The 24,859-nt window shown below is 43.3% G+C and overlaps 1 protein-coding gene across 1 annotated transcript in view; it reads right to left on the minus strand.

Annotated features, from left to right (window-relative positions):
• Positions 1-24,859, minus strand: part of LOC123748549 (discoidin domain-containing receptor 2) — a 318,778-nt gene that overhangs the window by 56,714 nt on the left and 237,205 nt on the right. Inside the window, exons 6-7 of the mRNA XM_069330646.1 lie at positions 19,501-19,686; positions 2,295-2,428 (exon numbers count right to left, since the gene is read on the minus strand). Of these exons, the coding sequence (XP_069186747.1) occupies positions 2,295-2,428; positions 19,501-19,686 (320 nt within the window). The remainder of the gene's footprint in view (positions 1-2,294; positions 2,429-19,500; positions 19,687-24,859) is intronic.

A 24,859-nucleotide genomic window follows, 5' to 3' on the forward strand; every position in this document is an offset into this window, starting at 1 on the left:
TGTGTGTGTGTGTGTGTGTGTGTGTGTGTGTGTGTGTGTGTGTGTGTGTGTGTGTGGGTGTGTGTGTGTGAGTATTCACCTAGTTGTGCTTGCGCTGGTTGAGCTCTGCTCTTTCGGCCCACCTCTCAACTGTCAATCATTCAACTGTTACTAACTACTAACTAACTTTTTCACACACACACACACACAGGAAGCAGCCCGTGAAACCTGACTAACTCCCAGGTACCTATTTACTGCTAGGTAACAGAGGCATCAGGGTGAAGGAAACTCTGCCCATTTGTTTTTCCGCCGGCTGCCGGATCGAACCCCGGTCCCAAGGTCAACGAGTCTAGAACGCTGTCCAACGTCCTCCTAGGGGGGTACACCCCATCACTTAGCGGAATTTGATTAATGGTTCCGAATCCTCAAAATCTCAAGCAGGATATCCCAGCGTCCTGCTATCCTGCCCTTGGGAGGATAACTGTTATCCTCCTTGACGGGATAACTGTTTGTTACGTCAGAAGATAATTACCAGTGGAAGAGGAGCAATATATTAATCGCCTCAGTGACGGCAGGAAAGGAGAAGTAAGAGGAGGGATGTGAGGGTAATGGAAGAGAAGGAAGGGGAGGATGGGAGGGAAATAGAAAGAAGGGAGCCTAATGATAGGGGAAAAGGAGAGAGAGTAGGGGATGATGAGAGAAGAATAGAGAGTAATAATTAGCAATAGAAAAAGCAAAGGACAGAGCGAGAGAGAGAGAGAGAGAGAGAGAGAGAGAGAGAGAGAGAGAGAGAGAGAGAGAGAGAGAGAGAGAGAGAGAGAGAGAGACAGGGGGGGATGGAATGAGAATGAAAAGAAGGAGGGGTTGAGACAGTAGCAGAAAAAAGAGAAACAAAGAATTCAGAGAAAAAATCGAGAAATGTGGGGAGTGTCAAGATTTAACTCGGCAAGTAAACAGTGACATGACACAGTGAGGTGACACAGTGAGGTGACACAGTGAGGTGACACAGTGAGGTGACACAGTGAGATGACACAGTGAGGTGACACAGTGAGGTGACACAGTGAGGTGACACAGTGAGTTGACGCAGTGAGGTGACACAGTGAAGAGACACAGTGGATGCAGCAGAGAGGGCACGAGGGTGAGGGAAAGAGTAAGAAAAAGGGGAAAGAGAACGTTGTGAGACGGAGAGGAGAGATGGGTGATGATAAGAGCTGTGAGAAGATGATAAAGAGAGAGTGAGATATGAGGACAAGGAGCTGGGATTTGGGGACAAGGAGCTGGGATATAGGGACAAGGTGCTGGGATATGAGGACAAGGTGCTGGGATATGAGGACAAGGTGCTGGGATATGAGGACAAGGTGCTGGGATATAGGGACAAGATATCCCAGATATATGAGGAAAAGAGGAAGTGAAGGAGCAGTTGGAGAGAGAGAGAGAGAGAGAGAGAGAGAGAGAGAGAGAGAGAGAGAGAGAGAGAGAGAGAGAGAGAGAGAGAGAGAGAGAGAGAGAGAGAGAGAGATTTTATGGAGCCTTTTCTCGTTCGTTAGACCTTTGGAAGGGGGGAGCAGCTCCTCTCGGAACCCCACCTCGATGTATTTACAGGGTCGAGCAATAGCTCCCTAGACCCGGCATTCCACCTCTTGCTGCGTTAATGCAGTGGGTTCTACTCCTACTTTTTGATGTCCTATTTTCTTTCGAAGTTGATCCTTAAATATATATATATATATATATATATATATATATATATATATATATATATATATATATATATATATATATATATATATATATATATATATATATATATATATATATATATATATAATACACTAAAATGATAGTGTCGTGGTTTTTTCATAATGAGATTTAAATGAAATTAATATTTTAGCTGGTCTTGCTTGCATATTAATTAGGTGATTATCTTAATTACTTTGGAGGCAGCTGGGCAGAGGTGGAATGGTCCCATCCACCGAGTGGGTCAGATGATATTGGTCACGTTGACGGAGTTTACAGTCTTGTGGTGAAGGTGGTTGTAGACTCATATTCTCCCATGTGTGAAAGAATTACTTCTTAGTTTTGTTTAGTCTCTCTCTCTCTCTCTCTCTCTCTCTCTCTCTCTCTCTCTCTCTCTCTCTCTCTCTCTCTCTCTCTCTCTCTCTCTTCCCCCTGGATCTCCTAGCTCCTCTATCCTATCTTCTTCCTCACCCCTTCACCCTTTGCCTCTTCGTCTCCTATTCCCCACATTTATTATTCCCCCTTATTGCCTCCCCTAATCTCTCCCCGCTCTCTAGACTCAACCTCTCATGGGTACTTACCACGAAGTCGTCCTCGAGGCTGAAGAAGAGGTGGAGGGTGAGACTGGAGAAGTTCCTCATGGTGTCGAAGGTGAAGGTGAGTAGTAGAGGTTCTCCTTGGAGCTGCTCTGAGGACCAGCCCACCCACTCCCAGCCTGGAGAGAGAGAAAGAGAGAGATAGAGAGAAACACGCCTTATATAAATGTTCTTTACAGGGTCATGAATAAGAAACTCATAGTGACTAATCATAGCAATTAAACATCTAGAAACAGTCAAAAGCTGTCGATAGAACATATATATATATAATTTTTTTTTTTTAGTTAAACAATAGATAATTTCCGGGGTCCTAATAGAGTGTGAGGAAGAGCTAAGTTAGCCCTTGTCAGGTTTATTCAATCAAAATATTAAATTCGAGCACTTTGGCAGAATTGTGGTGTTGGGAACGTGGCGATTTTGAGTGTTTTATCAGCAAAAGTGTAATAAATCATATAAAATTATATTCCAATTCATTTAAAGTTCATTGTAGATTCAATTACTTTGAAACAATCACATCAATAACACACGCTTAGAAATTAAGAGACCCAGAAAGTTAGAGCTTAGTGGGACTTGGAAGGTCAGTGAGAGCCGGATGGTCTGAGAGCCGGACGATCTGAGAGCCGGAAAGGTGTGTGAAAGCCGGAAAGGTGTGTGAAAGCCGGATGGTCAGTGAAAGCCAGAAAGTCTGAGCACCCTCCATTCACATAAAACTACCTCATCTTTACCTAAATACACATATATGCATTGATGTATACGTACATATTCATTTTTACATTCACACATCAATGTACACAAAAATTCGCGTTTATACATCTGTATATATATATGTATATATCCGAGTATGTACCAATATACACTCCATACCTTTTGACTCCTCTTTACGTTCCTCTTCTATAATATCTCTTTTTCCTCTCTTAAATTCAGAAGAAACTCTTATAAAAAGTCCCCCCAAACACCTCAGCCTGTCTCGCAGTGTGGCCAGAAGTTGGCTCTATTTCTTCAAGACAGAGTGAGATATAAATATTTTTTTTGGGGGGTGGGGGGAGAAGGTGTTGCCGGAACGAGTTAAGACCTTGGAGTAATGTGTTGTGTGCAGGAGTGGCTTGGGCAAGAGGTTGGGCGCCTGGTATGGTAACATGTGGGTTTAGTTTATGGCTTGTGTTCTGGAAGCGGCGTGTGTGTGTGTGTGTGTGTGTGTGTGTGTGTGTGTGTGTGTGTGTGTGTGTGTGTGTGTGTGTGTGTGTGTGTGTGTGTAATTACCTAAGTGTAGTTACAGGATGAGAGCTACGCTCGTGGTGTCCCGTCTTCCCAGCACTCTTTGTCATATAACGCTTTGAAACTTTGAAACTTTGAAAAGTGTGTGTGTACTCACCTAGTTGTGCTTGCGGGGGTTGAGCTCTGGCTCTTTGGTCCCGCCTCTCAACTGTCAATCAACAGGTGTACAGGTTCCTGAGCCTATTGGGCTCTATCATATCTACACTTGAAACTGTGTATGGAGTCAGCCTCCACCACATCACTTCCTAATGCATTCCATTTGTCAACCACTCTGACACTAAAAAAGTTCTTTCTAATATCTCTGTGGCTCATTTGGGCACTCAGTTTCCACCTGTGTCCTCTAGTGCGTGTGCCCCTTGTGTTAAACAGCCTGTCTTTATCAACCCTGTCAATTCCCTTGAGGATCTTGAATGTGGTGATCATGTCCCCCCTAACTCTTCTGTCTTCCAACGAAGTGAGGTTTAATTCCCGTAGTCTCTCCTCGTAGCTCATACCTCTCAGCTCGGGTACTAGTCTGGTGGCAAACCTTTGAACCTTTTCCATTTTAGTCTTATGCTTGACTAGATATGGACTCCATGCTGGTGCCGCATACTCCAGGATTGGTCTGACATATGTGGTATATAATGTTCTGAAAGATTCCTTACACAAGTTTCTAAAGGCCGTTCTTATGTTAGCCAACCTGGCATATGCTGCTGCTGTTATCCTCTTGATATGAGCATCAGGGGACAGGTCTGGCGTGATATCAACCCCCAGGTCTTTCTCTCTCTCGGACATCTTGAAGTATTGTGTGTGTGTGTGTGTGTGTGTGTGTGTGTATGTGTGTGTGTGTGTGTGTGTGTGTGTGTGTGTGTGTGTGTGTGTGTGTGTGTGTGTGTGTGTGTGTGTGTGTGTGTGTGTGTGTGTGCGCGTGTGTGTGTACTCACCTAATTGTGCTTGCGGGGGGATTGAGCTTTGGCTCTTTGGCCCCGCCTCTCAACTGTCAATCAACTGGTGTACAGATTCCTGAGCCTACTGGACTCTATCATATCTACATTTGAATTTTCACACACACATTTGTGTGTTTTATGTATCTTTTGTGTATCTGAATTACAAGCCGTTCGAAAAACTAGCGATAAGACACGAGGGCATCTTATCATCGGAGATAATCACGTGGGAGGATAATCCTTCGACCACAGGTGACCAGGGGTGAAGCACACCTGGATCACCTCAGGGTCGTTGGCCGAAACACGAAAGCAACACGTTTCAGTCCCGGGGGAGGGGGGGGGTTAAAGACGTCGTTTCTGACAGAGTTGAGTGAGTTGAGAGCGACCGACACAAGTTACCGGGTGTGAACTCTCAAGAGCTGGCTTGAGTTCTGACCAATGTCAGGGAGAACTGACTGAGAGTTAGTTGAGTAATATACTGAAGCTGGTGGTTGGTCAGTGATCAACCCATCCTCCAGATGTGATAGTGTCCGTAGCCACGATGGAGGGAACGTACAAAATATGTACTGTTCAAAAACAGTTTATTTACAAATGGGATTTTACTACACATTACTATAAACGGCCTTTGCAAAAATTGGAATAATAACTATTAACCTAGTCTGTCCTGGGCCTAAACAAGCAATGCTAGGCCTAATAAACACAATCTTACGCCTAATTTAGTATATATATAAATATATATATATATATATATATATATATATATATATATATATATATATATATATATATATATATATATATATATATATATATGCGAACAAGCCTGAATGGTCCCCAGGACTATATGCGACTGAAAACTCACACCCCAGAAGTGACTCGAACCCATACTCCCAGGAGCAACGCAACGTGAGTTTTCAGTCATATATATATATATATATATATATATATATATATATATATATATATATATATATATATATATATATATATATATATATATATATATATTATTAAATATGACCGAAAAAGTAAGATTAATAATTCTAACACGAATTTTCTCAATCTTTCGTACATTACGCTTCACTGCTGGAGGTAAATCAAAAATCACTTCTCCAAAATTCATTTTTATTTCTAGTCTGACGCGACACGGGCGCGTTTCGTAAAACTTATTACATTTTCAAAGACTTCACAAATACACAACTGATTAGAACGTATCTCTGATTTTATATCTACATTTGAGTGAGGTGGGAGGGGTGATGTGGCATTAACACAAGACAGAACAAGAGGGGATATTAATAGGGTATTAAAAGTATCAACACAAGACAGAACAGAAACAATGGGTATTGAATAGAAGTGTTTGTAGAAAGCCTATTGGTCCATATTTCTTGATGCTTCTATATTGGAGCGGAGTCTTGAGGTGGGTAGAATATAGTTGTGCAATAATTGGCTGTTGATTGCTGGTGTTGACTTCTTGATGTGTAGTGCCTCGCAAACGTCAAGCCGCCTGCTATCGCTCTTTCTATCGATGATTTCTGTGTTGTTTACTAGGATTTCTCTGGCGATGGTTTGGTTATGGGAAGAGATTATATGTTCCTTAATGGAGCCCTGTTGCTTATGCATCGTTAAACGCCTAGAAAGAGATGTTGTTGTCTTGCCTATATACTGGGTTTTTTGGAGCTTACAGTCCCCAAGTGGGCATTTGAAGGCATAGACGACATTAGTCTCTTTTTAAAGCGTTCTGTTTTGTGTCTGGAGAGTTTCTCATGAGTAGGCTGGCCGTTTTTCTGGTTTTATAGTAAATCGTCAGTTGTATCCTCTGATTTTTGTCTGTAGGGATAACGTTTCTATTAACAATATCTTTCAGGACCCTTTCCTCCGTTTTATGAGCTGTGGAAAAGAAGTTCCTGTAAAATAGTCTAATAGGGGGTATAGGTGTTGTGTTAGTTGTCTCTTCAGAGGTTGCATGGCTTTTCACTTTCCTTCTTATGATGTCTTCGATGAAACCATTGGAGAAGCCGTTATTGACTAGGACCTGCCTTACCCTACAGAGTTCTTCGTCGACTTGCTTCCGTGCTCTCAGCCACAGCTCAGAATGGAAGCAAGTCGACGAAGAACTCTGTAGGGTAAGGCAGGTCCTAGTCAATAACGGCTTCTCCAATGGTTTCATCGAAGACATCATAAGAAGGAAAGTGAAAAGCCATGCAACCTCTGAAGAGACAACTAACACAACACCTATACCCCCTATTAGACTATTTTACAGGAACTTCTTTTCCACAGCTCATAAAACGGAGGAAAGGGTCCTGAAAGATATTGTTAATAGAAACGTTATCCCTACAGACAAAAATCAGAGGATACAACTGACGATTTACTATAAAACCAGAAAAACGGCCAGCCTACTCATGAGAAACTCTCCAGACACAAAACAGAACGCTTTAAAAGAGACTAATGTCGTCTATGCCTTCAAATGCCCACTTGGGGACTGTAAGCTCCAAAAAACCCAGTATATAGGCAAGACAACAACATCTCTTTCTAGGCGTTTAACGATGCATAAGCAACAGGGCTCCATTAAGGAACATATAATCTCTTCCCATAACCAAACCATCGCCAGAGAAATCCTAGTAAACAACACAGAAATCATCGATAGATACAGCGATAGCAGGCGGCTTGACGTTTGCGAGGCACTACACATCAAGAAGTCAACACCAGCAATCAACAGCCAATTATTGCACAACTATATTCTACCCACCTCAAGACTCCGCTCCAATATAGAAGCATCAAGAAATATGGACCAATAGGCTTTCTACAAACACTTCTATTCAATACCCATTGTTTCTGTTCTGTCTTGTGTTGATACTTTTAATACCCTATTAATATCCCCTCTTGTTCTGTCTTGTGTTAATGCCACATCACCCCTCCCACCTCACTCAAATGTAGATATAAAATCAGAGATACGTTCTAATCAGTTGTGTATTTGTGAAGTCTTTGAAAATGTAATAAGTTTTACGAAACGCGCCCGTGTCGCGTCAGACTAGAAATAAAAATGAATTTTGGAGAAGTGATTTTTGATTTACCTCCAGCAGTGAAGCGTAATGTACGAAAGATTGAGAAAATTCGTGTTAGAATTATTAATCTTACTTTTTCGGTCATATTTAATAATATATGTCTACAGGAAAGACTGCTACCAAAATATACTAATATATATATATATATATATATATATATATATATATATATATATATATATATATATATATCCTATGTTACACAAAGGAAAGTTACATACAAAATTATTATTACAAAAGTTAGTCTTTATTGTTTGCAACAGTCCATATATTGTACTTCCATGCATAGCAATAACCGTTGCAATCATTCTTGGTTGACGGGTTGGTATTGCAGCAACATGATGAAAGTCAACATTATTTGGTGTGATAGGCTAGTCTAACTCGATAGATAGACTGGTATGATAGTTAGCCTAACGCTAGATAGACTGGTATGATAGCTAGCCTAACACTAGATAGGCTGGTGTGATAGGCTATCAGTTGCTTCGATCTTTTGTTTTCACAATTTTGAGTAAATAGGTGGTTATGCCTATTTGGGAGCGGGGGGGGGGGGGAGGGTGAATGAATAATTGGCGTGCATGGCCATCCAGTAAGTCATTTCCTTCATTCTGTTTCCCTCTGACTATGAAACACGGTGTGATTTTCAGCTGTAAAGAAGAGATTGTAAACTTGAAAATATATATATTACGTAGACAGTTTACTCGCTGTGTCTATCTTCTCTGGAGAAAAAAAAAATTGAAAACCGCGGTTATTTTAGCGCAGTTGAGTGAATTTTTATTATTATTATTATTATTCAGGGAGATTCAGGGAAGAAAATTTCATTGAGTAAAACTTAAGAAATTTAAATAAATTTTAGGTAAAAACTAGGTAAAATTTATTTTACCAAAATTTACCCCAGGGTAAGTCCGCATCAAGACTGCGGTGTCTTGTTAATAGTCTCTCTTGACTAGCTGTCTTTACAGATCAGTTTTTGCGTATGTAATTTAGGTAAATATGATTACGTCTCCAGCCAGAGCCGTCGTACACACTATGCCCACGAAGTCGGTAATTGGGTAAGTCATATGTCTGTGATGAGTCTACATCTACATCACACCATCCACACAACTGGATAAGTCATCCAGTTGTGTGGATTACTGCTGTTGTCACCGTGTATGCCTTTAATAGTGGAGACAAGAGAAGATTTTTTTGTAATATTCGCATAGTTGAGTAATTACGTGTTTCCTCGTGTTCCCGTCTCTCTCATACTGTGTGAAAGGGTTGAGAGAGAGAGAGAGAGAGAGAGAGAGAGAGAGAGAGAGAGAGAGAGAGAGAGAGAGAGAGAGAGAGAGAGAGAGAGAGAGAGAGAGAGAGAGAGAGTGAGAGAGAGAGAGAGAGAGAGAGAGAGAGAGAGAGAGAGAGAGAGAGAGAGAGAGAGAGAGAGAGAGAGAGAGAGAGAGAGAGAGAGAGAGAGAGAGAGAGAGAGTGAGAGAGAGAGAGAGAGAGAGAGAGAGAGAGAGAGAGAGAGAGAGAGAGAGAGAGAGAGAGAGAGAGAGAGAGAGAGAGAGAGAGAGAGAGAGAGAGAGAGAGAGAGAGCACACAGTGTACAATATAATGCAAAACTAACACAAAAAGAGACGAAGCTAAAATTAGCAGAGAAAACACCGTGTTTTCGAAACCTCAATATTCGAGATTTATCAAGAAAGATAAACATTAAAACATATCGAAAAACGAAACCTCCTAAACATTGTGCTTCAAACTACAGCCTCGACGAACATAGATAAGGGGAAAAACATTTCCCTCTCACGTCCCCCCTCTATCTAACCTTCCACCCCCTCCCCCTTCACATATCAGCCAAAGGGAACCCCATACATGATAGGACAGTTTTCCCCCTCTCGCGAGCCCCATGATCCACCCACCTATCCTGTCCTGCCAGGAGTAGGTCGTACACAAAGGCACTCTTCCCCCTCACTGTTTTCCCCTCTGTATTTCCCCCTCAAGTCATTCAGCAGAGTACTCAAGTGCCATACTCTGATAAACAGTTTTCATTTCTCACGCGAAGCAGACATTTGCCAGCGTGATTGGTTGGATAGGCTGCGTTGGGCGCTGTGATTGGTTGGATTGGTTACTTCGGCAGCTGTGATTGTTTGGAGAAGAGGGAAATGAGGTAATGTTAACGGATGCTTGATACTGGTTGTAAAAAGTTATCAAGCTACTGTGATTGGCTGAGCGGCTCAATTAGGTGATTAAAGGTGAAAGATGAGAGCAATATACACGAAATTGGTAAAATATAAATCAATAAAAATATATACAAATGCAAGAAACGATGAAGGTGTAAGACATTAGGTGTAAGATGGCGTATAAAGCTGATTTATTTAGGCCTAGAAGGGGTTTAGGGTTCTTGCCCCACTATTTAACTGCCATTTAGAGTAATCCAATTGTACAGAGAATTATTGTTTGGAGTTAAACAGCCCAATTTTTTTACGGTTGACAAATAGTTGCTATAAGTACTATCATTTTTCGAGTCACCCTCCCACCTCACAGATGCTCACAAGCAAACTAACACACCCTCCCACATATCCACAGATGCACACAAACTAACACACCCTCCCACATATCCACAGATGCACACAAACTAACACACCCTCCCACATATCCACAGATGCACACAAACTAACACACCCTCCCACATATCCACAGATGCACACAAACTAACACACCCTCCCACATATCCACAGATGCACACAAACTAACACACCCTCCCACATATCCACAGATGCACACAAACTAACACACCCTCCCACATATCCACAGATGCACACAAACTAACACACCCTCCCACATATCCACAGATGTACACAAACTAACACACCCTCCCACATATCCACAGATGCACACAAACTAACACACCCTCCCACATATCCACAGATGCACACAAACTAACACACCCTCCCACATATCCACAGATGCACACAAACTAACACACCCTCCCACATATCCACAGATGCACACAAACTAACACACCCTCCCACATATCCACAGATGCACACAAACTAACACACCCTCCCACATATCCACAGATGCACACAAACTAACACACCCTCCCACATATCCACAGATGCACACAAACTAACACACCCTCCCACATATCCACAGATGCACACAAACTAACACACCCTCCCACATATCCACAGATGCACACAAACTAACACACCCTCCCACATATCCACAGATGCACACAAACTAACACACCCTCCCACATATCCACAGATGCACACAAACTAACACACCCTCCCACATATCCACAGATGCACACAAACTAACACACCCTCCCACATATCCACAGATGCACACAAACTAACACACCCTCCCACATATCCACAGATGCACACAAACTAACACACCCTCCCACATATCCACAGATGCACACAAACTAACACACCCTCCCACATATCCACAGATGTACACAAACTAACACACCCTCCCACATATCCACAGATGCACACAAACTAACACACCCTCCCACATATCCACAGATGCACACAAACTAACACACCCTCCCACATATCCACAGATGCACACAAACTAACACACCCTCCCACATATCCACAGATGCACACAAACTAACACACCCTCCCACATATCCACAGATGCACACAAACTAACACACCCTCCCACATATCCACAGATGCACACAAACTAACACACCCTCCCACATATCCACAGATGCACACAAACTAACACACCCTCCACGACCACTACACCTGCACAAATACAAACACACACCCCACAGATGCCTAAAAATTAAAAAATAAATACAAAAGTAACCCCTCCGAAGAAATCGACCCAATAATATGCCAACGCAACACACGCATATTTCAAGTTTAAATTACAGCAGAAAAATACAAAAAAAAACACAAATACATGCATAGCATTGGAAAGTATATTCCCTATAGTCTGATTAGTTACCAACCTCACTAACGTGACCAAGCTCGCCCCCTCAAGGGCAACTTGGCCCAAAGGAACAAATTTTGCTAAACGCGACAAAAATGCAATAATCGACTCGTTTGGCAAAGTGGTTAAACTTTTTTCGTTAAGGCCTCTTGACGAGTTTAATAAAAGAGCATATATAAGCGGTTCAGTAAGAGTATAGTGCTGGTATAATGGGTTTGGTATTGAGCTAAAGGTCTATCAACCGCGGGATGGAGATAGACCTGTTTTATACCTGTTTCATATCAAGCAGGAAAAAAACGTGAATATACTGAATGTTTTTTCGTGAATTTTAGGGTAAATGATTCGTTCCTCTTGTGGCTACTGTGCACCATCACCGTGACCTCTTGTGGCTACTGTGCACCATCACCGTGACCTCTTGTGGCTACTGTGCACCATCACCGTGACCTCTTGTGGCTACTGTGCACCATCACCGTGACCTCTTGTGGCTACTGTGCACCATCACCGTGACCTCTTGTGGCTACTGTGCACCATCACCGTGACCTCTTGTGGCTACTGTGCACCATCACCGTGACCTCTTGTGGTTACTGTGCACCATCACCGTGACCTCTTGTGGCTACTGTGCACCATCACCGTGGCCTCTTGTGGCTACTGTGCACCATCACCGTGACCTCTTGTGGCTACTGTGCACCATCACCGTGGCCTCTTGTGGCTACTGTGCACCATCATGCTTCATGTTTCGATGCTTCAGAGACCATTATCTCAGTCCAGACTACGTCCAAGACGGCCTTGTACGTCAACACTCATATATCTGCGTCATGTACGGGCATGTGTGTGTGTGTGTGTGTGTGTGTGTGTGTGTGTGTGTGTGTGTGTGTGTGTGTGTGTGTGTGTGTGTGTGTGTGTGTGTGTGTGTGTGTGTGTGTGTGTGTGAGGGTGGTTCTGGCCACGTTATTGTGACGTATTCTTTCTCATGTACCTGATGTATTACTGCAACACAGATGTAGTTGGAAACACACACATGATCTTGATCTCTTCTGTGACGGAGGTTTGGTAGTGTGTGCTACACGTTACTGAGACAACCTTCTGTCTGTCTGTCTGTCTGTCTGTCTGTCTCTCTCTCTCTCTCTCTCTCTCTCTCTCTCTCTCTCTCTCTCTCTCTCTCTCTCTCTCTCTCTCTCTCTCACACACACATACTCTCAGTCTCTTACTCCCTCTATATCTACACTTTAGAGATCTTGCCAGTGATTTACATGTTAATTTAATTAACATACGAGCGAAGCTCCATTGTTGAAATTCCTCTTCAGGAAATGAAATGAGCGAAGCGAGTGTAAATAAAGAGAATATAAGAGGTGAGGCTAACGCAGGTATGAAGAGGGAGAGGAGAAGAACAGGGGACACAGCGAACACCTAAATAAAGCGCTGGAGATAGTGAGAGGGAGAGTGGAGTGAGAGTAAACTATGTAGTTTATTGCACTCCGAAAGAGACATATTAAGATATATCGAAAAGAGAGGGAGTGAAAGCTAAATCTATTTTGGTCGTCCAAAAGATCAGTAGGAGCTTATGAGGAGGATTCGAACCCGCATATCTGGTACTCACAAGCACACGTATTAGACCACTACGCCACGACATGATCTGGGATATACAATTGAATCCTCTTGGGGGGCTTGTCGGGGCGTCCACTGAAGCCCAGTCAAGGGGGGTTTCCACACATTGCTCTCCATGCATTCTGGCTGGGATCAAGAGCTCTACTTCCAGCGGAACCCCAACCAACAACCCACCACAATCACTACATCACCACAACCATCAACCCCACCACAATCACCAACCAACCACAATCACCAAAGCCACTACAACCATCAACAGCACCACAACCAAGAACCAACCACAACGAACAATAACACGCTAACATCTAACCCACCACAACCACAACTCCACCACCACCACCAACCCACTACAACCCAGTAACAACAAACAAGCCTACAACCACCAATAACATCACCACAACCCACCGACACCATATTTTCTTTAATGTTTCTCCCCATATTTTTAATATATTATTTTTAAATTTTTGTATGGTTTTCTTTGTCCTGAGTCTTCTGATACTGTTTTTATTTCAGTTTCCCGGGGAAGAATCTATGTTCTAGCTCTCTCTCTCTCTCTCCCTCTCTCTCTCTCTCTCTCTCTCTCTCTCTCTCTCTCTCTCTCTCTCTCTCTCTCTCTCTCTCTCTCTCTCTCTCTCTCTCTCTCTCTCTCTCTCACGTCGTTGTCTTGCATTGTCCTTCATTCATTCCAATTGCTCCTTCCCTCATCCGATTTCTCCTTCCTTCCTTCCTTTCACTATTTACCTCCATCACAGCCATCGCACCTCCCTTCCCATCTTTGAGGAAGGGTAGTGAAGGGGCTTTACAAGACGTTCCGCTGTGTATTGTGTTTCACGAAGAGGCGTTCGGTCGGAGCCCCTGGGGGATGCGACAGTTGCAATGGGGGATACCAAATTTGTTGAGTCTCCCCTTACAAGGACGTCTTGTTAGTGGTGTATGCCTCTGACCGTTTTCACAAATGCCAACACACACATGCAAACGCACGTGCATTAGGACACTCCGGACACACACACACACACACACAAACACACACACACACATACACACACACACACACACACACACACACACACACACACACACACACACACACACACACACTTGACAGTGATGCCCCAAAAATTGCGTTACGCTGTACAAGCTTCGAATAGTTTCGTTTTGGAAGAATTCTGAGCATTCGTCGTTGCCATGGTGACATCTAGTGCTGAGGGGAGGGAAGAAAGAAGTGAGGGTGATGAGGGAACCAGGAGAGAGAGAGAGAGAGAGAGAGAGAGAGAGAGAGAGAGAGAGAGAGAGAGAGAGAGAGAGAGAGAGAGAGAGAGAGAGAGAGAGAGAGAGAGAGGAGAGAGAGAGGGAGAGAGAGAGAGAGAGAGAGAGAGAGAGAGAGAGAGAGAGAGAGAGAGAGAGAGAGAGAGAGAGAGAGAGAGAGAGAGAGAGAGAGAGAGAGAGAGAGAGAGAGAGGGAGAGGGAGTCTGGGGCAGTAATTATCATTACCTTTTCATCAGCTGAGCTAAATTAAAGAGTGTGGGACAATGGTAAAGTCTAATTGGCAGTCATGGACGATGGAGAGGGATAAGGAGAAGGACTAGAGGAAGAAAGGGAGAATAGAAGGAGTGGGAGAGAAGGAAGAATATAGGAAGAGGAAAAATGAGAGAGGAATAGACGGTGAAAGGGACAAACGTTTCTTTCATATCATCTTTTTCAATATTTTCCACTTTCTTTCATTAATTGTATAAACCTCTCACGTTCTTGCTCCTTGTTCCTTCTTCCTTTTGTTAATCCCTCTTCTTGTTTTGTTAATCCCTCTCCTCCTTTTGTTAATTCCTCTCCTCCTTTTGTTAATCCCTCTCCTCCTTTTGTTAATTCCTCTCCTCCTTTTGTTAATCCCTCTCCTCCTTATGTCTCCTCTCCGGTTCTCTATTCCTCCCTTTTCATATAAATCCAACCAACTACTCCCCCCCCCTTTTACCCATGAAACACCCCCCCCCCTCACCCAACCCCCATTTAAACATGCAGCTCTCCCTTCTCAGAATTGTCTCAGAATGCTTATAAAACAAGAAGAAAAACCTTTCTACGATAGTATTGAGGGAGAAGACTTCCTTGCTCTTAATTGGACCAGAAACAAACTAATTAATTAGTACAAAAGAAATCATTCATGACACCAATGTTTTCTGCTAATTATCATAATTAAATGGAAGAAAATAAACAGGAAATTGGGTCCTGTTTACAACGGGAATGAATACAATGGGACGGCCTTGGACAGGGAGATGAAATATGAAAGCCGCGTGATCATTCATAATAATTTTTTTTAAGGTGATTCAAGCATTGGTAAATAAGAAATTACGCACAAGGGCACACAACGCACACACGCACGCACGCACGCACACACACACACACACACACACACACACACACACACACACACACACACACACACACACACACACACACACACACACTTCCAGCTGCTGGAAGAAGGCAAACTATAAGGTTACGACTCGCTGTACACCTAGAAAGAATTAGGTTTGTAAGCAAACAACAACACGGCTTTAGGAAAGGGAAATCATGCCTGACAAACCTCTTCGAGTTCTACGATAAGGTAACGATAATAAGCCAAGACAGAGATGGCTTAGAAGATTGCGCATTTCTAGACAGACAAAAAAGCCTTTGATGAATTATTTCACAGGAGGTTACTATACAAACCTGAAAGGTAGGCGGGTGTAAGTGGAAACGCACTAATAAGGAAACGTGGGGTAAGAAATTACCTACCAGACAGGAGTCAGAGAGTGACAGTGAGGGAGCGAGTAGTGGCACTGGCGTAGAGTAAGAAGATGGGGTACGTGAAGGAACGGTGCTGGGACCCGTGCTGTTCCTAATTTATGTAAACGACTTAACTGCAGGAGTTGTGTCTTATATGGTAATGATTGCAGATGATGCGAAGCTAATTGAGAAGGGTTGAGACAGATGAGGATTGTAAGCTTCTCCAAGATGGCTTAAACAAGCTCCAAACCTGGTTCGGGAAATGGCTTCCAGAGTTCAACACCAGCAAGTGTAAGGTGATGGAAATGGGATCAAGAGCCAGGAGACCGAAAGGGCAATACACGATGAAGGAAAATTACCTTTCTATAACGAATAGAGAAACATACCTGGGAGTGGACATCAAAACACCAAACCTAACTCCAAAGGTTGTTGTAAATAGAATAACTCCAGTCGCATACTCTGCGTTAGCAAAAGTCAGAACATCCTTCAGGAACTGAAATAAAGAGACTTTTGGATCACTGAATACCACCTATGTGAGGCCAGTTTTGAAGTATGCAGCCCCATCATGGAGCCCCTATCTAGAAAAAAGGAAGGTACATAAGGAAGCTCGAAACACATAAGGAAGCTCGAAAAGGTGCAGAAGTTTGCAACGAATGAAGTAACTAAACCTGACGACGCTAGCAATGAGGAGGGAGAGGGTAGACATGATACAGACATATAAAATATTTAGGGGGAACTGAGAGGGTGGAAAAAGAGGAAATGTTTGCAAGGAATAATAACAGAACAAGGGGGCACGGATGGAAGCTTCAGACTCAGATGTGTCTGAGATGTTCGAAAGTTTTCTTTTTTCGTGTGGGTAGTGAGTAAATGAAATGACGTCACTGACGTCAATGGAATAACGAATATATATATATATATATATATATATATATATATATATATATATATATATATATATATATATATATATATATATATATAAATGAGTAAATGGAATGACAAATATATATATATATATATATATATATATATATATATATATATATATATATATATATATATATGTTCACACACACACACACAAGGTTCAAATGTTTGGCACCAGACTAGTACCCGAACTGAGAGGCATGAGCTACAAGGAGAGACTACGGGAATTAAACCTCACGTCGCTGGAAGACAGAAGAGGTTGGGGGTGACATGATCACCATCTTGAGGTTATCTTGAGATGATTTCGGGGCTTTTAATGTCCCCGCGGCCCGGTCCTCGACCAGGCCTCCACCCCCCAGGAAGCAGCCTGTGAAAGCTCACTAGCACCCAGGTACCTATTTTACTGCTAGGTAACAGGGGCATAGGGTGAAAAAAACTCTGCCCATTGTTTCTCTCCGGCGCCCGGGATCGAACACGGGACCACAGGATCACATGTCCAGTGTGCTGTCCGCTCGGCCGACCGGCTCCCTTAGACTTTGAACCATCATATACAAGGTTTTCAAAGGAATTGATAGTGTAGATAAAGACAGACTATTTAACACAAGGGGCACACGCACTAGACGACACAGTTGGAACTGAGTGCTCAAACGAACCATAGAGACATCAGAAAGATTTTTGTTAGTGTCAGAGTAGTTGACAAATGGAATTCATTAGGAAGTGATGTGGTGGAGGCTGACTCCATACACAGTTTCAAGTGTAGATATGAGAGAGTTCAATAGGCTCAGGAACCTGCACATCAGTTGACTGACAGTTGAAAGGCGGGACCAAAGAGCCAGAGCTCAATCCCCGCAAGCACAACTAAGTGAGTACAAGACAAAAGGCGTTATATGGACACGCCGTGACGAGTGGTGAAATGTGGCACACTAGCACCGTAGAGTTTCTTGGGTGATATTTTCACTTATAATGAGACATCATAATGAGACAGACATTGCAGCCAAATTAGCGTGCAACAAAGATAAAGTTGAATTAGATCTAGGTATCCCCATCTCTACTGTCAAAACTGTATTGTTCCAAACACTCAAGTTTGATAGGAAAGAAATTACTGACTTCCAACGACCTGAAAGCACCAGTATAAAAAGCTATGATTTGTTCAGATCTGAGATCTATATCTATGGGCAGCACAAAACGTCCACTAGACTGTGCGACACAGTGGTTGGAAGGATCAGGTTGGGTTACCGTTACCTGTGGCAGGTGGCTACAAGTGACGTATCTCCCAATCCTGAGCACTCCAGTTGCAAACTCTGTGAGCAGGAACTACGGCACGATCTCCCGCACTGCATCACTGAATGCCCAGTTATTAGACCTTTCAGACCAGTTGGCAAGAGGAACCTGGAGCTTTGCAATTACTTTATTCACTCTCGTGTTCTTGAAGATATCCTCACAGTGAACCCAAAATTTGCCAGTGTAGGCTACTAAACACATGGCTCTGGATGACTAACCATCCTGCGAGATGGGGACTTTTATTACCACTGCTGCCTTATTCACTCTCGTGTTGATGATATCCTCATAATGCACTCAGAGTCTGTCAGTGCAGACTGATTATCATGTGCCTCTGTATGACAAACCATCCTGTGTGATGGGGATTTTTTAGCATCACGTAGCTAGCTTTTTGACACTGCATTCCCCTTCATATAGTCTAGGGTAGCTGCACAAATGCAGATGTACCTCATGTATTAATAAAAAAAAAAGTGCAAACTGGATAACAGTGTGTGATCAGGAACTGGGGCATGATCTCCCGCACTACGTCACTGAATGCCCAGTTATTACACCATTACGTCCCGCTGAAGTGAAGTACCTGCAGCTTTGTAATTACTTTATTAACTCTCGTGTTCTTGAGGATATCCTCATAATGCATCCAGAGTCTGCCAGTGCTGACTACTGATCACATGACCCTGTGTGACTAACCACTCTGTGTAATGCGGGACTCTTAGCATCACGTAGCTAGTTCTTGACACACACTGTACTCCCCTTCATACAGTCTAGGGCAGCTGCACAAATGCACATGTAAATGCGTTAATAAAAATAAATAAATAAAATAAAAAACAGTTTACCCCTCGTTTTGTTTCTAACATTAAAGCAATTCTGAACATATATATTGACACAACTAAATGGGTACAGTTACTGTTACTGCTATTATTAATACTATTATTACTGCTAGATGTCCTTTACTGTCGCTATACAATCTATTAATTACTCCTATGAGGCGTCTCTCTTTGATATTTGAGCAGTTACATACCATTCTACAATTATCAAAATCCATCCTATGGTTAAAACCCCAACAATGGGCAACAAGGGCATAATTTTTCCCAAATTATATTACTGATTTCTGCAAAGACTCGAACCTTGGCCGGGTCCGATTCCTGCTCGAAGCAGAGACAAATGGGCAACGTTTCTTTCACAAGATGCCTCTGTTCACCTAGCAGTAAACGGGTTCCAGAGAGTGAGAAAACGATACGGACTACATCCTGTGGAGAGAAAGAGAAAGAGAGAGAGAGAGAGAGAGAGAGAGAGAGAGAGAGAGAGAGAGAGAGAGAGAGAGAGAGAGAGAGAGAGAGAGAGAGAGAGAGAGAGAGAGAGAGAGAGAGAGAATCTATAGACCTAAGAACAACCTTTTATCCCCCGACCCATACAATCAACACGCGACCCTGTACTTACCCTTGCCTCGACCGTAAGCCTGGAGCTGGAGGAAGTTGAGAGGCCTACCCAACTCTCCATCGTAGAGCTGGCCTAGGCCGTTCCGCAGGAGGCCCGGTCCCCTGGCACCGTCGTAGGAGTCGTCCCCCAGCAGGAAGCCGGGGTCCCGGACACTCCCGTCCACCCCACTGTAGCTCACCAGTCCTCCTGTAGACGGTACCATCATCAGGGGTTAAAGCTTTGTTGATTTGTGTCAAAAAATGCGGAATGAGAGAGAGAGAGAGAGAGAGAGAGAGAGAGAGAGAGAGAGAGAGAGAGAGAGAGAGAGAGAGAGAGAGAGAGAGAGAGAGAGAGAGAGAGAGAGAGAGAGAGAGAGAGAGTGTCTGGGGCAGTAATTATCATTACAGTGATAATAATGTGATGTAATGATTTAGAGAATTAATCTAATCTAATTGAGCATAATTAGGAGGCTGACCTAAGCATAATTAAGCTGAAATGGCAAATTTGGAATCATATTGTTAAATGATCAATTTATAAATGGCAACTTTTCAAACAATTAAATGGCAACTTTTCAAACAATTAAATGGCAACTTTCAATCAATTAAATGGCAACTTTTCTAACAATAAATTGGGAACTTTTACAACAGTTAAATTGGCAATTTTCACAATGCAGTAGGGAAGATCCACGGGTAATGAACCCTCTTATATGAAGCTATAGAAAATATAGCTGAAATAAAGATTGGAAGTCTTCAAACAAAATAATTAGATATAGCTTCCTCCTCAATGTGTGGCGGATCAGCCGGATTGTGATGGCTGGCATTTGGAACCCGTCCTCTTGAATAGCCCTTTGCACTTTGACCTATAAATCCCCTAAGACCAACAACATTTACAAATATAGCTCTGCGTATATGTATGCTAAATGTATGTATGAAGATGTATGCTATATGTATGCTGTATGTATGACCAGCTATCTACCTATCTACCTTCCCGCTTCTGGTATCGACGGTAGAGGTAGATGTAGCCAGGATGGCTACAACTGGATTACAATTACAACCAGGATTACTATAACTGGATGGTTATAGTAATCCTGTGAGGTTATTTTGTTTTAACCCCCCAACCTCCCACTTTCACCTCTCAATAAACGCCGAAGTGCGAGGCGTGTCTGTATGGTTGTGTATGGTTGTGTATGGTTGTGTATGGTTGTGTATGGTTGTGTATGGGTGTGTATGGGTGTGTATGGTTGTGTATGGTTGTGTATGGTTGTGTATGGTTGTGTATGGGTGTGTATGGTTGTGTATGGGTGTGTATGGTTGTGTATATATAGTTGTATGGTTAAGTGGTTCTTGCAAGACCATGCTGTGTGGATGTGAGACACGTTTAAAGGCTATGTTAAACCTGTTTAAGGCTATGTTAAACATATTTAAGGCTATGTTAAACCTATTTAAGGCTATGTTAAACCTATTTAAGGCTAGGATGAACCCATTTAAGGCTACGTTAAACCCATTTAAGGTTACGTTAAACCCATTTAAGGTTACGTTAAACCCATTTAAAGCTACGTTAAACCCATTTAAGGCTACGTTAAACCCATTTAAAGCTACGTTAAACCCATTTAAATCTACGTTAAACCCATTTAAGGCTACGTTAAACTCATTTAAGGTTACGATAAACCCCATTTAAGGCTACGTTAAACCCATTTAAGGCTACGATAAACCCATTTAAGGCTACGTTAAACCCATTTAAGGCTATGATAAACCCATTTAAGGCTGTGATAAACCCATTTTCAGCCCTTATGCCACCCATTGAAGGCTCCGTGAAATCCATTTTAGACAACGTGCAGAAGTCTCCGTCTAATCAATGGGAGCTGTTGTGTAATGGTGCTCAGGGCAGACTGATGCGTTGTTAGCGCCAACAAGGCCAGGGTCGGACCCTCGTTAGTGAGTTACAAGCACGAGGCTGGGCCCCACCCCCCCCCCTTACCAGCTACAAGCACCGCTCCACAACCACTACCACCACCTACATGTAAGCTGATACATGTGTTTGGCCTGTAGGTTATAGCTGGTTGTGGTGGTTAGGAAGGTGTGCGAGACGTCTTGAAAGTTGTGAGTGACGTCACTCATGTTGTGAGGGCCAAGAAGAATGCTATTTTTTTATTATTATTGTTCTTGTGGTAAGAATGTAAGAACTAGGACTATTGGGGTACCGGTAGGTGCCTCAGGTGCTCTGTCTCTCTCTGTCTCTCTCTGTCTCTCTGTCTGTCTGTCTGTCTCTCTCTCTCTCTCTCTCTCTCTCTCTCTCTCTCTCTCTCTCTCTCTCTCTCTCTCTCTCTCTCTCTCTCTCTCTCTCTCTCTCTCTCTCTCTCTCTCCAGCTTAACCAGTTACATCACAAAACTCCTAAAAACCTTACTCTTCCCCTCTTCCACATTTTCTACACCCTCTCCCAGCTCCTCTTCCATCTTCTTGGTCCCCCTCCCACACAGGATTCATCAGGGGACGTGTTCCAAGGCTGCGTCAACACATCAGGAGACCATTTATATGGTCTCTCCTTAATAAGACTTGAAGAAACACCTCCGGGTCTTGTGTTATTGAAAGGACGCCTCGGTGATGTGTCTCTTCACTCCCCTCTCCATGGTTGGTGGTGGAGGTGGGGGAGGGGTGATGGGGCAGGGGGGGGAGGGAGAGTTGTAGAGGGGGGAGAGGGCGGGGGGGGGGGGAAGGTTGTGGCCGAGGGGTTGTGGCCAGATGGGAGGCAACAAGGACCCTCCAGCAACAGTGAGCCTGTAGCAACAGTAGCAGCAACAGGGAGCCACCACAAGGAGAAGGGAGCAGGAGGTTGAACACAAGGTACCATCTGGGAGGTGAAATCCTGCAAGAGTCAAATAGAAGAGAAAGATCTGGGGGTTGATATCACACCGAACCTGTCCCCAGAGGCCCACGTCAAAAGGATATCATCAGCGGCATATGCTAGATTGGCCAACATAAAAACTGCCTTAAGAAACTTGTGTAAGGAATCGTTTAGGATCCTGTATACCACTTATGTCAGACCAATCCTGGAATATGCAGCTCCAGCCTGGAGTCCATACCTAGTTAAACACAAGCCAAAGTTAGAGAAGATTTAGAGGTAAGCCACCAGACTAGACCCAGAACTGAGAGGTACGAGCTACGAGGAAAGACTAAGGGAACTGAACCTCACGTTCTTGGAAAACAGAAGAGTAAGGGGAGACATGATAACCAACTACACTATTCTCAGGGGAATTGACAGGGTGGACAAAGACAAACTCTTCAGTACGGGTGGTACACGAACAAGAGAACACAGGTGGAGACGGAGTACCCAAATGAGCCACAGGGACGTTAGAAAGATTTTTTTCAGTGTCAGAGCAGTTAACAGATAGAATGCATTAGGCAGTGATGTTGTGGAGGCTGACTCCATACACCAGATTTCTCTCTACTACTACTCTATCATATCTCTCCAGACTTCAAATGTAGATATGATAGAGTAGCAGTAGAACAGTAGTAGCAACAACAAGGATCCTCCAGCAACAGTAGCAGCAGCAACAGGGAGCTGCAGGGTACAGAAGAGCTTAGTAAACACAGTCTCCTACGTAAGAGGCTTAAGAATTAGCCAAAAATGTAGCGAACACGAGATGGTAACAGAAGCAGGTGGGTGGAGGGGTGGTAGGGGTGGAGGTGGGGGAGGTGGGGGAGGTGGGGGAGGTGGGTGGGAAGAGGGGAATGAGAATAGTGGAGGGGGGGGGGCGGGAGATACGAAAGGTTAATAAAGGGATAGAGAGCAAAGGGAGAATAGGAAAGAGAAAAAGCCAAAGATGCAGAGGGCAACACGCAGATACATCTCGTAGAGAGAGAGAGAGAGAGAGAGAGAGAAAGAGAGAGAGAGAGAGAGAGAGAGAGAGAGAGAGAGAGAGAGAGAGAGAGAGAGAGAGAGAGAGAGAGAGAGAGAGAGAGAGAGAGAGAGAGAGAGAAAGAGAGAGAGAAGAGAGAGAGAGAGAGAGAGAGAGAGAGAGAGAGAGAGAGAGAGAGAGAGAGAGAGAGAGAGAGAGAGAGAGAGAGAGAGAGAGAGAGAGAGAGAGAGAGAGAGAGAGAGAGAGAGAGAGAGAGAGAGAGAGAGAGAGAGAGAGAGAGAGAGAGAGAGAGAGAGAGAGAGAGAAAGAGAGAGAGAGAGAGAGAGAGAGAGAGAGAGAGAGAGAGAGAGAGAGAGAGAGAGAGAGAGAGAGAGGGCGAGAGAGAGAGAGAGAGAGAGAGAGAGAGAGAGAGAGAAGAGAGAGAGATATTAGCCCTGGCATTCAGTGCTTAGACGCGTCAACCATCACTGGTTATCATACCTCAGCAACCAACGTCATATACCGCCAAATGTCGCCATCTTCACAAAAGAAAAAATATATACATAAATTTCCCTCCTGCTTCACAAGTCATGGTTTCCACACTGATAATCTAGCTTCCCCCGTTCTTAAACTAAACATTCTGTGTTTACAAAACCAACAAAAATCTTAGAAACATTAACAAATAATATTACAAGTCATCTAACATGAAACGACAACACCAAAAAAAAAAAATTCAAGTAATTATCGTACATCAACACCGACATGCTGGTGGCAGAGTCGTCGCTCAGGTAAATACTGTCGTACCTTCAGCTCAAAGTTCAAAGTACAGTGTGATTTTTGTTTAGTTTTGAATGTTTTCTACCTTCAGATAATGCTGGACTTTGAACATTACAGTGAGAAAAATTGGTTGCTATAGAGATAATATTGCCATGTGGTGTGAGGAAGGGAGAGAGAGAGAGAGAGAGAGAGAGAGAGAGAGAGAGAGAGAGAGAGAGAGACAGACAGACAGAGAGACAGACAGACAGGCAGACAGACAGACAGACAGACAGACAGACAGACAGACAGACAGACAGACAGACAGACAGACAGACAGACAGACAGACAGACAGACAGACAGGTAGACAGACTAGACTATAGAACAAGGTAGAGGCGGTATACTGGTGGGTATAATTTCCTGGGGGATATACTATGCAACTCCTGTTGCATATTCTGCTGGGGATATATACTGTGTACATGAGTATAACAATGAGATGAGTATACTGTGTAGGTGAGTATACTGTGCAACTACTGTGCAAATCAGGTTGCTGTTTAGGTGAGTATGCTGCCTAGGGGAAAATAATAAGTCTGGCGCACGATATGCTGTGTTGATCAGTATACCTCGGAGGCGAGGTATACTGCCGAGTTGAATGTAATATACCAACTGCATAACTATATGCTGTTGGAAAACGGGCAGCATAGCGCTCCAGAGACACGAGGTATAACGCAGTATGCTGATCGGTGCGCGGGAGAGGTCCCCGTGGCAGGTATATTTATTAAAGGAGATA

Source organism: Procambarus clarkii, chromosome 24 (genome assembly GCF_040958095.1).
Source record: "Procambarus clarkii isolate CNS0578487 chromosome 24, FALCON_Pclarkii_2.0, whole genome shotgun sequence".
NCBI classification, from domain to species: Eukaryota; Metazoa; Arthropoda; class Malacostraca; order Decapoda; family Cambaridae; genus Procambarus; species Procambarus clarkii.